At 45.9% G+C, this 13,198-nt stretch overlaps 1 protein-coding gene across 1 annotated transcript in view; it reads left to right on the forward strand.

The window, feature by feature from the left end:
* LOC135987766 (calpain-2 catalytic subunit) overlaps nt 1-13,198 on the forward strand; it is a 30,182-nt gene that overhangs the window by 14,931 nt on the left and 2,053 nt on the right. The window contains exons 7-18 of the mRNA XM_065632907.1: nt 1,051-1,136; nt 2,085-2,159; nt 2,380-2,540; nt 2,863-3,032; nt 4,201-4,212; nt 5,735-5,946; nt 7,317-7,353; nt 8,141-8,206; nt 9,023-9,080; nt 10,480-10,544; nt 11,538-11,606; nt 12,209-12,287. Of these exons, the coding sequence (XP_065488979.1) occupies nt 1,051-1,136; nt 2,085-2,159; nt 2,380-2,540; nt 2,863-3,032; nt 4,201-4,212; nt 5,735-5,946; nt 7,317-7,353; nt 8,141-8,206; nt 9,023-9,080; nt 10,480-10,544; nt 11,538-11,606; nt 12,209-12,287 (1,090 nt within the window). The remainder of the gene's footprint in view (nt 1-1,050; nt 1,137-2,084; nt 2,160-2,379; nt 2,541-2,862; nt 3,033-4,200; nt 4,213-5,734; nt 5,947-7,316; nt 7,354-8,140; nt 8,207-9,022; nt 9,081-10,479; nt 10,545-11,537; nt 11,607-12,208; nt 12,288-13,198) is intronic.

Raw genomic sequence — 13,198 nt, forward strand, 5'->3', positions numbered from 1 at the left:
GCAGGTGACTGGCGAAGGTAAGGCAAGCGAAAACCAAAGAAGCAGATCATGGTGTCCTTCCAGGTGTGTAATGGACTTTCAGTTGCTTCACCAATAATTGTTTCTGAAATAATTTCTGAAACTTTAGAGTGAGGTGTAGAGAGCTGCTGACATGCTGCGCTGAGGTAGAGGCTGCTATCAGGCAGGTTTATGTGCGTGTATTTGGTCGTCCTCTTGCAGCAAAAAGCTGCAAAGGGGGAGTTTGACCATAATTCACAAACAGGCATGACTTAGCCAAGCTTTTCCTTTGGAGATCTGTGCAGGCTTTGTAAGCATAGTTTATCTCAGGCACTGGAGCATCCCCTCTGGACTCTGCACTGCTGCTGCTCTCTGCAGCTTTCTTGCCGTTGGGCTCTAGAGGTGCACCGGCTCCTTCCTCAAATTAGTGCCATGTGTTCCCCATAAATACTGGGTGTTCCCACTGAAACTTGTACAACTTTGCTTGGCCTCTGTGTGCACAGAGATCAGCAGATAACAAGCCAGAGCCTCAGCACAGCACAAGGAGGGGCTGAAGCTGCTGCACTGCGGGGCATTTGTGTGGTCAAAGGGCTTGTGGCCAGACTGAGTGTTCCATCTCTTGTAATAGGCTCATCTTATACGCAGGGAAAGTGAAAAAAGTCATTTCAATGTGAAAAGGCAGTTTATACATAGATGACAACTTTAGAGAAATATCCCTTTGTGTAATACCTGCTTTTTGGCAGGCCTGTAGCAGCTTTACATTCCATTTGCTTGAAATCCTGTCAGGTATTTTTCTTAGCAGCACAAAACAGACATTTTGCTTATCATGAGCTTTGATTCGTGCGTGCTTTAAACCTTCTCTGGACAAGCTTGGGTACATGGAACTTATTCAAAATATTTTGGACCAGATGAGTGCATTTTTGTGTATATACATTATCATGCATAGCACCAAGATGCTTGCTCTGTCATATTCTTTAATTCCCATAGGAAAGGTGGAAGGGAGAGCAGTGCTGAGTTGCTGGGTAACTCTTCATACACTTCTGATCCCATCAGGTGAACTTCCGAGGAACAATGCAGAAGCTGATCAGAATCCGAAATCCCTGGGGGGAAGTGGAGTGGACTGGGAAATGGAATGACAAGTGAGTTGATGGCTTGTGTGTTGCATATAGGCTTTTACTGGAGGCGTTCAGTTGTATTTCCACTGTCATCTGTCTTCTGCTTACCTCAAATTCCTCTGTAAGTCACATCTGGATGTGATGTTTGCTTTCTTTCAAAGCAGCACCCCATCACTGTCATCTCCCACGTGGGCATTGCTTCATGCAAACACATGCCTTTGTGTAAGATGCAGTGATTTGGCTGGTGATTCCTAGAAGCCCCTCTGTAGTTGCTGCTTATTTAACAGCCTGGATTCAGTGGTGAGCTTCTGAAAACTTACTTTCTAATAAGGCTTTAAAAATCCATTTCTCTTGTTAGCAATGAAAACTGGAGTTAACTCACTTCTGTGGCTGGGCAGTATTTATCCTGAGTCTTGCTTTTTCTAAAATAAAGCTCCATTTCAGTCAAGTCATTAGCACTTTCTGCAAATGAAACCTCTGTTTCTGATCCTTACCTTGGATATTTAAGAAGTGAGGTATTGGATATCCCAGGTCCCTGAATTTTAATTCTGCTGTGGTTTGAGAGCCCTGCAGCTGCTATCATAGAATCATAGAATGTCCTGAGTTGGAAGGGACACACAAGGATCATCGAGTTCAACTCCTGTCCCTGCAGATGACAACCTCACAGTTCACACCATGTGTCTGAGTGTGTTGTCCAGTCTCTTCTTGAACACTGTCAGGCTTGGGGCCGTGACACCTCCCTGGGGAGCCTGTTCCAGTGCTCCAGCACCCTCTGGGGGAAGAGCCTTTTCCTAATGTCCAACCTAAACCTCCCCTGGCACATCTTCCTGCCATTCCCCTGAGTATCAGCTAGATATTGTGGAGTATTGCAGTTGCATGGAACTGTAAGAAAGTGAAATCATTGTGCCAGAACAGCTACATTAGGGTTTAACCTTTACTGTACCCTGTAGTTGATGTGGGATTGTTTTTCAGCTGCCCAAACTGGAGTGGCGTTGACCCTGAGGTGCGGGAGCAGCTGACTAGGAGACATGAAGATGGAGAATTTTGGTGAGTAGCGCTGGCCTTCCATTCAGCCTGAAGGGAATGTCTTCTCTGCTTTTTTTCATACAAAGTAACCTCTCCCAGTACACACTCCATGATGAGTGAGCAAGTTCACCCTAAATCCTAGTGCTAAATGGCAGTGGGAGAGAGGGAGGCTAGATGAGGTGATTGTATCGAAAGCCTGCCCATTCTCAGGAGACATTGCCTGTGGCATTGCCTCCCACAGGATGGCGTTCAATGACTTCTTGAGACATTACTCCCGCCTGGAGATCTGCAACCTGACGCCAGACACTCTGACAAGCGACAGGTACAAGAAGTGGAGCCTGCTGAAGCTGGATGGGAACTGGAGGCGTGGAGCCACTGCAGGGGGGTGCAGGAATTACCCAAGTAAGAGCGCATGGTCACCACTGCTATGGAGAAACCCTTTATACATGTCTGCTTGGACTTTCTCTGGGAACTGGTTTGGGGTGGCCTATGGAGGAGGATGTAGCTGGGATATCTGGGACTGACATCCAAAAACTGCAGGTTTTTGGGAAATGTGGCTTCCCGATGAGGGTCTAGTTGTGGTTGTAAAGGCTGGGAGGGGAGTATTAGGTTTCCTTCTCGCAGCTGATTTTGGAAACCAGAGCAGCATCTGTCCTAGCTGACATGTATATACCAACACAGCTGCTTTCAGCTTCTGAGCAGTTTGCACAAATCTGCTTCCCAGACACTTTCTGGACAAATCCACAGTATTTAATCAAGCTGGAGGAAGAAGATGAGGATCCTGATGATCCTGAGAGGGGCTGCACTTTCATCATCGGCCTGATTCAGAAGCACCGGCGGAAGCAGAGGAAGATGGGAGAGGACATGCACACCATTGGCTTTGCAATTTATGAGGCAAGTAAGGCAGTACAGGTGCATGGGAGGAGAACTCACCCTGTAAATGGGATAGTGCAGTTCTCAGACTGGGCTTTCTATCAAAACTCAACCAGGTTGAGTCAGACACCAGCTGCAGCAGGGAAATTCCACCTAGATATTTAGAAAATTATCCTTCACAAAAACAGTGGTCAAGCACAGAGGCAGATGCTTGGAGAGATGTGTGGAATCTGCATTCCTGAAGATATCCAAACCTAGGCTGGACAAGGTCTTGAGCAATGTCATTAATTTTGATATTGTCCTTGTTCCGAGTAGGGCGTTGGACCAAATGACCTACAGAGGTCCCTTCCCACCTATAATATTCTGTGCTTCTAGTTGATGAGCAGAAAAGGTATTTAAAAATAAAAGTGCAGAATTCCAGTCTGACCTTTGCTTGTCAGACTGAGGTGAAAAGCAGAATGAGAGCAGCCATGGTAGGGAGCTGGCTTGGGGAGTGTGGACTCAGCAGCAGAACCATCCAACACACCTGTAAAACTTGTTCTGCTGAATAAAGGGTCAGAGATGTGTCTATGGTAACTCCTTAAGCAGGACATTTTGTTCTGAGATGCAAAGCAGTGATGCTTAACCAGCAGTGAAAATAGGAATAATGGTCTTGGCTGCAGATTGCTCTGTATCCATAAGCAAGATGTGCAACTGCTTGCCTTCTCAATATCCCAGCTTTGGAAAAGCTCATCCCAGAACCTGTCCCCTGTAGGCAAGTAAGATTTAAAGCAAAGTTAGGTGTCCAGAACCCATAAGGAAACAGAGAATTGCAGCATTGTCTTGCTCAGCCCATGCCTCCTCTCCTGATGGTGGAGAGGTCAGAGGGTCAGGATGGTGAAAGAGAAGATGGGAAGAAATAGTGGAGAAACTGAGTCTAGAAAAAACATGATAGGGCACAGAGTAGAGTCAGCAGGAAACCACAACCAACCTGGCTGTGTCTGTGCTGCCCCAGGTGAGCCCCACCAGCCTCTGGGATGGAGCTGGGAGCAGAGCCAGCGGCTGGGTGACAGGGGCTCAGCGTTCACCTTCCCCCTCGAGCTGGGTGTTTATTTTTCAGGAGTATGGATGTACCTGCTAACCAACAGTGAAAAGTAGCCCTGGACCTGCCATTCAACAAGCAAATAACTCTCTCCTTTTCTCCTTGCAGGTGCCCCCAGAGGTATGTAGCATGCATTGGTGCTCAAGGTGCAGAGTTGGCCTGAATGGCTTGTGGGAAGAAATGGTTCAGAGGATCCTTCTTTGCTGCAGGACGCTATCGACTGTGCAGAGTCCAAAGTTAGAGGCCATTTGTTCTGGAAGGGGCCTTGAGCCCATGTTGCGTTTTCAGGGCGTCTTGCATTGGGATGAGAGCTTTTGTACTGCAGAAACCCATCAAAGCTGCTCTTACACGGGTCTTCTCCCAGCCCAGCCCCACACCTGCTTCCCCAGAGCACGGCTGCTTTTCTGAGGTTTGCACAGAGTTCATGTTTGACACACAACTGACATTCCAAGGAGGTGTTGATTTTCTTTTCCCGAAGCACAGTCTTTATCGGTTTCTCTCCATTTCTGCCTGCAGGTGGCTAACAGCATGCCCCGGGGACCAGAGAGGGGTGTGCAGTGCAGCAATAGTCATGCAATATGAGGCAGGGCTGCAGATGCTTCTGAGCTGTTGCTCCTCATTATGGTTGGACTCAATGATCCTGAGGGTCTCTTGCAACCAAAATGATTCTATGATTCCTCAGAGGAACGAGTGAGGTTGAGCAAAATGCCGGGGTAACCCCATTACAGGGTGTACAGTACCTGTGGGGGTGCCTGCAGAGCAGCTGGGGCCCCTCACAGCTCCCCAGGCCACGCTCAAACCAGCTGCCGCCACATAAAATGGGGTTTCATCAGGAGAGACAATGGCGCTACCTGTTAATTGCATTTTTCGTGTACCTTTTGAATGCCTTACCAGTACTCTGTCGGCCACTTAGCTCTCACCCTAGCAGTCCAAAAACCTGATTTTCATAAAAAAGAGACTCTGGCTACAGTCCTGTGGCTTCTCTTTTCCCCAAAAGATGGAATTTTATCTCCCCGCCATGGCAGCGGGTCTGACAGGTTTTGCATTCTTAAAAATCCGGGAGGACGGGAAGGGAGAGATTTTTGAACTGTGCATGTTCCTGATGTTTGCTTCTAGACCTGAGCTAGCCCACCTGCAAAACCTGCACAGAAGAGTTCATTGTGGAATATGTTACACTCCAAATATGCTTTTAGAAGTTGTCACATTTATTTCGTTCTTGGAGCCCTCCATGAGAGACCTCTCTGCCTTACAGCAGCCTGGCTTCAGAGGCAGAGCTGGGCTGCGGTCCCCTGGTGGCACCAGCTCTGGGCACCAGAGGGACATCTGTCCTTAGCCATCTTGCTTAAAAGAAAAATAGTTGGTGGAAGAATTTGCCAGATGTCTTCACAAACTGTCCATCACCTGCAAAATATAAGCATGACCCAAATGATGTATTGAAGTAATCTGTAAAATATGTTTGCACCCACAGCTCAGGAGTACTGTGGTGGATGCATTCACCTCCCTTCTCTTTTCTCTTCTGGTTCTGTTGAAAGGACATTTTTTCCATACAGAGCTAATTGTCATCTCTATTATATTTTTAATTTGTGAATGCAAATGCATGCAAACTGTGGGGTTTTTTCCTTCTTTCTTTGTTTTTCGTAAGTTTTCTGGCCAGACGAATATTCATCTGAGCAAAAACTTTTTCCTGACCAACAAAGCGAGAGAAAGATCAAACACCTTCATCAACCTCCGAGAAGTGCTGAACCGATTCAAGCTCCCTGCAGGAGAATATATCATTGTACCCTCGACCTTCGAACCCAACAAGAATGGGGATTTCTGTCTGAGAGTCTTCTCTGAAAAAAGCGCGAACTCCACGTATGTAGTTTTTTCGTAATTCTGTAAGAGCGTTATGGGCATGCTGGTGCCCTCTGGTCCTTCTCGTGGGTGCGGAAGGATGGAGCAGCACAGGACTCCTGTGGGAAGGGGGGATGAGCAACCATTCTCGTGGATGGGGTACCGGCGGGTCTTGTTTGTCCCTGGGTTCCCCATGTGCAATGGAGGAAAGTTTGAGTAAACTTAGCAGGAAGGAATGGTGGAATAACAGTAACAATAACAATGACAATAACAATAATAATAATAATAGCATCATGTATTAATGCTATGTATATTGATATAATAATTTGATGTTAACATAATGAAATGATTTGTATAGTTGATATAATATACTATATTAATATACATTACTATAATATTAATGTAGTGAACTGTTATTGTTCTTATTGCCAGCCCTGCCTGGGCAGGCATTTTTAGTTATTGGGCTGTAGGCAGCTGGGTTGGTCTGTGGAGAGAAGAAAGCCCTCACGAGCAGCAGGCTGGGCTCCCCGCTTGGGAGACAGAACTGCTGCATGTGCTTTTGGCTGGCTGGGAACACACTGATCGCAAGGATTGATCCTCACACCTTTTAGATTAGGCTGGAAAAAAATTAGAGATACTTGCTCAACCAGACAATACCTTTGATGAAATTAAAGTGGGTTTTAATGGAACTGGCTCAAACTGCGAAAAAATTTAGACATGCCGCATCTTAAAGGGCAGCTGGGCTAAGGCCTTGGGAAGGGGTGCGGGGTCTTCTGTATTGAGTTCTGTAATTCAAAGCAAACAAAAACCTTTCTACTGTTCTGTAATTGTTTGTTGCACGTTTCTGTAGCAGTGAGAAGACTGGGATGTCAGTTGTGTGACAGCACATTCAGCTTTTGATGGGCCCTTGGTGCTTATGCACCCTCCGTACGTGGGATGCTCCCACAGCAGCTGGGGAACAGTGTGAAACACTTCTCGCACTCTGGCACATCCAAATGACTTCAAGGCTCCCACTTTTTGCTATTTTAAAGGAAGAAAAAAATTAAAGTTACTAGATAAAGTTTGATTTGCACCTGAGAGCCTGGTCCTGGGCTGGGGTCTGTAGGCAGTGGCACTTAGTGACCCAAAGGGTCATGTCTGACCCAGAATCCTATCTGTGGCTCTGCAGAACGTTGCACAGTTTATAATGTGTTTTGAAACTCTTGTTGTCGTAGCTGGCAAAATACCGTTCTCGCTGGTGGGTACACAGTGTGTGGCTGATTAATCCCATAACTGTTGAACACATCGTTATTCCCATCATTTAAAGAATCTCCCTTCAACTGAGACTTGAAGCAAGGGGATCAGAAAAGTGACTTGTTTTGGTTTTAATATCAATTTCTTTATCTTTCTAGGGTTATAGATGATGAAATTGAGGCCAATTTTGAAGAGGTATATCTTAAATATTTTAAATTGAGATAATCTTGTCATAAATAAGTGGGGTTGGAGTGCTGGTTCCCTGTGCAGGGCAGCGTTTTTCTATAGGCATTAGCAAGAACTGTTGCCCCACTTTGGAAACAGATCTTTCAATGTCCATAGTTGAATGTCCAGCAAATGCAAACATCATAAGCAATCATGGAAACGTGTTATTTTATATCCAGAGTGGTGAGCTTGGACTTCCCAGGTAGAGGAGATCATGTGCTCTCTGCAGAGCTGACAATGGGAAATTCCCTTTGTTTTCCAGGAATCTGGGAGTGCAGCCCTTTAGCTACAGGGGTGTTTTTGCACGTGGTATTGTTTCTATAAGTAGTGGCTCAACATATGTTTAGTCTTGCTGCAGATGTTTTGCCTACTAATGCATCTATCACCCTATGTTTTTTTTCTTTTTTTTTGCCAATATGAGAACTTTTTGATTTATTTTAATGAAGACAGCTAGTCTAACAGTAGAGAGAAAGTAGAAAGAAGTTCTGAATTTCGTTCTGTTTTTTTTTTTAAATACAATAATTAAAAAAAAAATTTTTTTTTAAGCCATTGCAGAAGTTTTCAATTCCTGCAGTATTTGCAACACCAGCATTTTGAGGGACCCCTGAAAATAAAACTGATTACAATCAAAGTAAAAGCACTCTGTGCCTTCAACTTTGCCACTTAAATTGTGTTTAACTGGGGGCAAGGAAATGTATTAAGTCCTTCTTGGGCAGAAAAGTTCCTCCTTTCTATGTTCTCTGTTTCTCTCTTCTAGACTGAGATCAGTGAAGATGACATTGAACCCAACTTTAAAAAGCTTTTTGCACAGCTAGCAGGAAGTGTAAGTTTTTGGGCTTTTGTTTGTTTGGTTTGGTTTCTTTAAGGACTTACTGGTAGCGTGTGTGAGTGAGTAAGAGAGATGCTTCCCCCAGCAAGGAGTTTAATTCCTGTGCTGAGTCAAATCTTGAGCATGCGCCTAGTTGCATGTGCAAAAATCTGTGTAGTTACCCATCTGCTTACGCAAAGGATTTCTGAGTGCTCCTGTTCTCTTTGATCTGCAGGCTCAACTTTTATCTCTGCAAGTCCCTAATTCTGTCCTGCAGGCAGAGGATTTGGTGTCTGTGCACATGGGTCTCTCTGGGAGACAGCGAGGGCTGGGCCGTGCCTTCTCCCCAGGCTGCTCTCGCCTGCCCCAGGGCTCAGACAGACCCACAGCCCAGCCTGCTAATGCACAGCAGGGCTGCAGTACCGGGAACTGCTGGTGCTACTGGGAATGGGTGTGGGGAGAGCTTACCGCTTGCGTTTCTGCCCAAGGGAAACTAGAGCTCCAAGGGATGCTTGAGCTGGGCCAACTGACCCAAAGGAGTCGGAGGTTGCTTTTGAGATGGCACCTGAAGCTCCCAGAGAGAGGGATGGAAAGGAATAGAATAGTGATGGGATAGGATAGAATAGGAACGGAATGGAATAGAATTGGAATAGAAATGGAACAGAATGGAATGGAACAGAATAGAATAGGAATAGACTAAACTAGAGGTGGAATGGAGTAGAGTGGAATGGAGTGGAGTGGAACGGAACGGAATGGAACAGAACAGAATAGAATAGAATGGAATGGGAATAGAAGAATAGAATATTTCAGTTGTTTTCCTCTTTTCCACAGGATGCAGAGATCTCTGCCTTCGAACTGCGCAACATCTTGAATAAAGTCATGGCTAAACGTAAGTACCTTCCTCCAGCTGTGCCTTCGAGTGGCCACCAGCAGGTTTCCAGCACAGGCATGAGAGCACAGACTGCAGTGCTGACCTGGGCAGAGTCAAACCTCTGGTCTCTGCCTCAGACCTCAGCTTGGCTCTCCACACTGCCAAGGCCACGTGCTGTCTCTGCTCTTTCAGGAGGCTGTGCCTGCACTGAAGGTGTGTTTCACAGGATGTGTGCTTTGGCAGGGTGCACGTGGGTGCCTTTTATCCCAGCGGCTGCTACTGGGAATTGGCTGCCAGGAGGAGGGATGGATTTGATTAATGCTTGATAATAATCAAGAGGAGGTATTGCTCTTACTTCAATATTGAACCACTCAGGATTCAAACAGCAGCCCAGCTAATGGTCTGGAGTGTCCAGTTAGTAGTGGTGTATTGCTGGTTACCAAGCTTGATTCGATGTTCTTCCCTTGCATGAAGATACCTACCACTGAAGCCCATGTTGTCCACAAAAGTCCACCCTTGTCTTTGCAGGCAGACAAGGACAGGAAAGCTTTACCTCTGTTTCTCGCTTCTGTAGCACACCTACAAACTAGACCAGCTGGGCTGTTTGGTTGGGGAAACATCACAGCTAACTTTCACCCCAAGTCTCTTTGTCAGGAAATCAAAGAGGGATGTTTATTAGCATCCATTTGCCTGCTTCACCGCTGCGTCCCTCTCATGCAAAACAAGGACCATCCTCTGAACATTTCCCAAGAGCTTTGTCATTCTTGCCTGTGTGTCCTCCCACCTGAAGCTCTTCCCCACTGCCCACACTAAGTGAGCATTGCCTCCCACTCTGCTAGATGCAAAAGAGATGGCCGAAGCCATAGCTTACCGCAGGGTGGAGGGTACCTTAGCAACATCAGGCAACTGTTTCCCATCCAGCATTTGAGGGAATTGTAGGAATATCTTCACGCAGTTATCTTGACCACAGCTCTACAGGCACCACATCCTCCGCAGTCTGCCTTGCACTAGGTACTTGCCGGACCCCAAAGGCTTTGGATGACATGAATAAACCCCAGAGCAGGAGGCAGCATCCCCTGCCACTCGCTGCACTCACCTGGCCCAGGCTGAGGCAGCGATGCAGCTGGACTCCCCTTCCCAGGGCAGGATTTAAGCAGGCAGCAGATTGCCATTGAGTAACTAGCAGATGTAGATCATGAACAAGGTACAACACTAAGTACACATCTCGTAGAAGAAAAAAAAAAAACCCACACTAAAATGAAAAAACCATCTTGCCAGTTGCAAAAGAAGTCTCCAATGACACAGAAGCAAATAAGGGCTGAGGTGTGCACACTGGTTACAGAGCTCCCGAGCAATTTAGGAAAGTGGTGTGGTACAGCATGCAATGATAATCCTGTCTTTTGCTCTTTCTTTACAGGCCAAGATATTAAATCTGATGGCTTTAGTATTGAGACATGCAAAATAATGGTTGACCTGTTAGATGTATCCTTTAAGGCTATTCCCTCGACTATATTCTTCTGCCCGTGCTGGTGTAGGTGATCTGCTGCCTTTGCAGTGGCAGGTCCATACTGAGGTACTGGTGACTCCTGAGGGGGAGAAGCTGGTTTTACCATGGGTACCCTGAATAGAAATGGTAGCCCTTTGCTGTTGCTGTTGACTGTGGCTTATGCATTCTCCCAGGCAGCAGGGAAAATCCATTTTCAGACAGGGAGACCTGCTTTGAAGTCTCCACAGCTCTTGCATGGTTTGGTGTAGCTGGGGACAAAGTGGAGTTTGTGCTGGGAAAAGGCACCTGGCTCTCAGCAGGGATTCTCCTTAGCCTTGAATCCTTCATCCTACACTTTTGCCCTCCTAAGAATAAGGGCAAAGGTGTAGGATGAAGGATTCAAGGCTAAGAATAGTAGTGCTCAGTTTCTCTGCTGTGGGAGTTGAATTGCATAGGCAGAAAAAGGGAAAATTACCAAAAACGAGTGAAGCTCTGCTATAATTTGGTGTAAAATATGGCATTCTGTAGGGACTCCTTAGTGGTTTTTTGGGAGCGATGCAATGACCAGGTTCTTTAGTTAACTGTATATGCAAATACTTAAGTTCTCCAAATAACAGGCTTGGTTGGGGCTTTTCCTGTTTATAATCCAGACTTAGGACTCATGCTCCTATAACTGTAGGTGTTGAACAAATGATGCAGCACAAAATGACATCATCTTGGCCATTTTATACACCTGTTGAAAAGCCAGAAGGAGCAGAAAGAGCTCGTGAACTGATCATGGTTTAGACAAATAAATCACCATATTGATTTAGAAAGACAATAACTCTTGGCCGACAGCTGTGTATTCAACAGGTTGAGTCCTTCAGAGAGGAGTTAATATTTTTTTAAGTATTAAGTCACAAGTGTCCGTGTAAGTAAACGCAGCATAGGGAGGGGAAACGCTTTTCCTTCCTTCCTTCCTTCCCAAGAGCTTGCCTTAACTAAAGAAGAATGACGGGAGCGGTAAGCTGGGACTGAAGGAATTCCACACCCTCTGGACAAAGATTCAGAAATACCAGGTAACACTCAACCTTTTGTCAGAACATGCAATCGAATGTAGAGGTGATGAAGTGATGGTAGACACATTTGCCTCAGCCAACGTATACAATCACACTTCCCAAAGCAGGGCCTCCCGCTTCAGCTCATGATGCTTTTGTGGCTTAGTCGCCCAGATTTTGTCCCTTGGAGTCCAGGGGTGTGACTGCTGGTCCTTCAGGCGCTCAGATGAAGGGATGAAGAAGAGGTTGCCACCCTTCCTGCCTTTCTCTTGGAGGGGTTTTTGCTTTGTTTTAACTTGTGTCCAAATATGTTTAGCCTTCCCAGTTAACAGTGCAAGTTTAATGTCAGTCTTGCTGCTTGCTTTGAGAGCGATAGTGCCATTTTGCACAGGCGTTCAGGGAATTCTCTGGAGTCTGTATCTGCTCTGGATACTGCATTAGAAAGACTTTCCAAAGCTGCTTTTAGACAAACTTGGAGATAAGTACCTGGTCCTTCAGACTAATGTTTGCAAATGCTCTTAAGCAATGTGCAGGCTGCATTGCAAAATGCAAAACTTCCAATGAAAGCCAAAACATTTTCTGAATTATTGGCAAGTTTTGACTTTGAGCTTTGTGTCCTGCAGAAAGTTTACAGGGAAATTGATGTGGATCGATCTGGTACCATGAATTCGTATGAGATGAGGAGAGCGCTGGAAGCAGCAGGTATTTATATCCATCTCTCTTTAGGATTGTATCAGTTTCAGGTTAGGTTGACAGATGCTTACTAGTTGCCTGTATATCGCTTACAAGCTGAAAATTCCTGTATTCCCAGACCTGAAGGCCTTGGTTTAATTTAGATGCTCAGCCTGGGCTCTTGTCTTTGTGTAGCAGTGCCTTGCCACAAAGGCACTAGAAGCAGCTCAAATGAATAGCAGGTTTGCAGTTATTTTCTTTAGTGACCAGCTTCTGGAGAAGCACAAATAACTGCAACAACTTGGTAGCGTACCAGCATATTATTGTCTTTCAGTGAGTCTCTCTGGGTGTATGTGGGTTTGGCATAAGCTGGTGAAACTGGGATGCTGTGATCCGGGGAATGGAAGTGGCTTGAGCAAGGGGTGATGCTCACAAGAGCATTAAAAGTAGAGTCAGTTGCTCCTGCAACCACTGAAAAGCGAATCTGAGTTTTGATGTTAGTGAGGGAGGTATCTCAAAGCCGTATGATCCCAAATTAACTTAATGACCTTCTGGAGCCAACTTAATGTCCACATTTGGGCTCTCTAGAGCTTCCCCCTCCCGTCACCACTGCTTCCTCTCGGGTCTCAGTGGGCGCAGTCTGGCAGCCACCTCGGCCACCCAGGGAAGGACCACAAACTGGAGCAGGTGGCCATGTCCCCTGGGAAACAGAAGCAAAGGTGTGGGAGCCCACATGTGACCTAGTCACAGCTCTTCATCTCTCCAAGTACAGAAAGGGTTGTTGGGAGTTTCCAAAATGGAGTAAATACTCTTGAAATTTGAGAATTGAAGTAGCTAATCGGATTTCTGGCAGTGTAGAAGGTTGGGGCTTTTTGTTGGTTGGAGATTTTTGCTTTTTTTTTTTTCCTTCCTCTTCTTTTTTAAAGGCTTGACATTGTATT

Source organism: Caloenas nicobarica, chromosome 3 (genome assembly GCF_036013445.1).
Source record: "Caloenas nicobarica isolate bCalNic1 chromosome 3, bCalNic1.hap1, whole genome shotgun sequence".
NCBI lineage: Eukaryota > Metazoa > Chordata > Aves > Columbiformes > Columbidae > Caloenas > Caloenas nicobarica.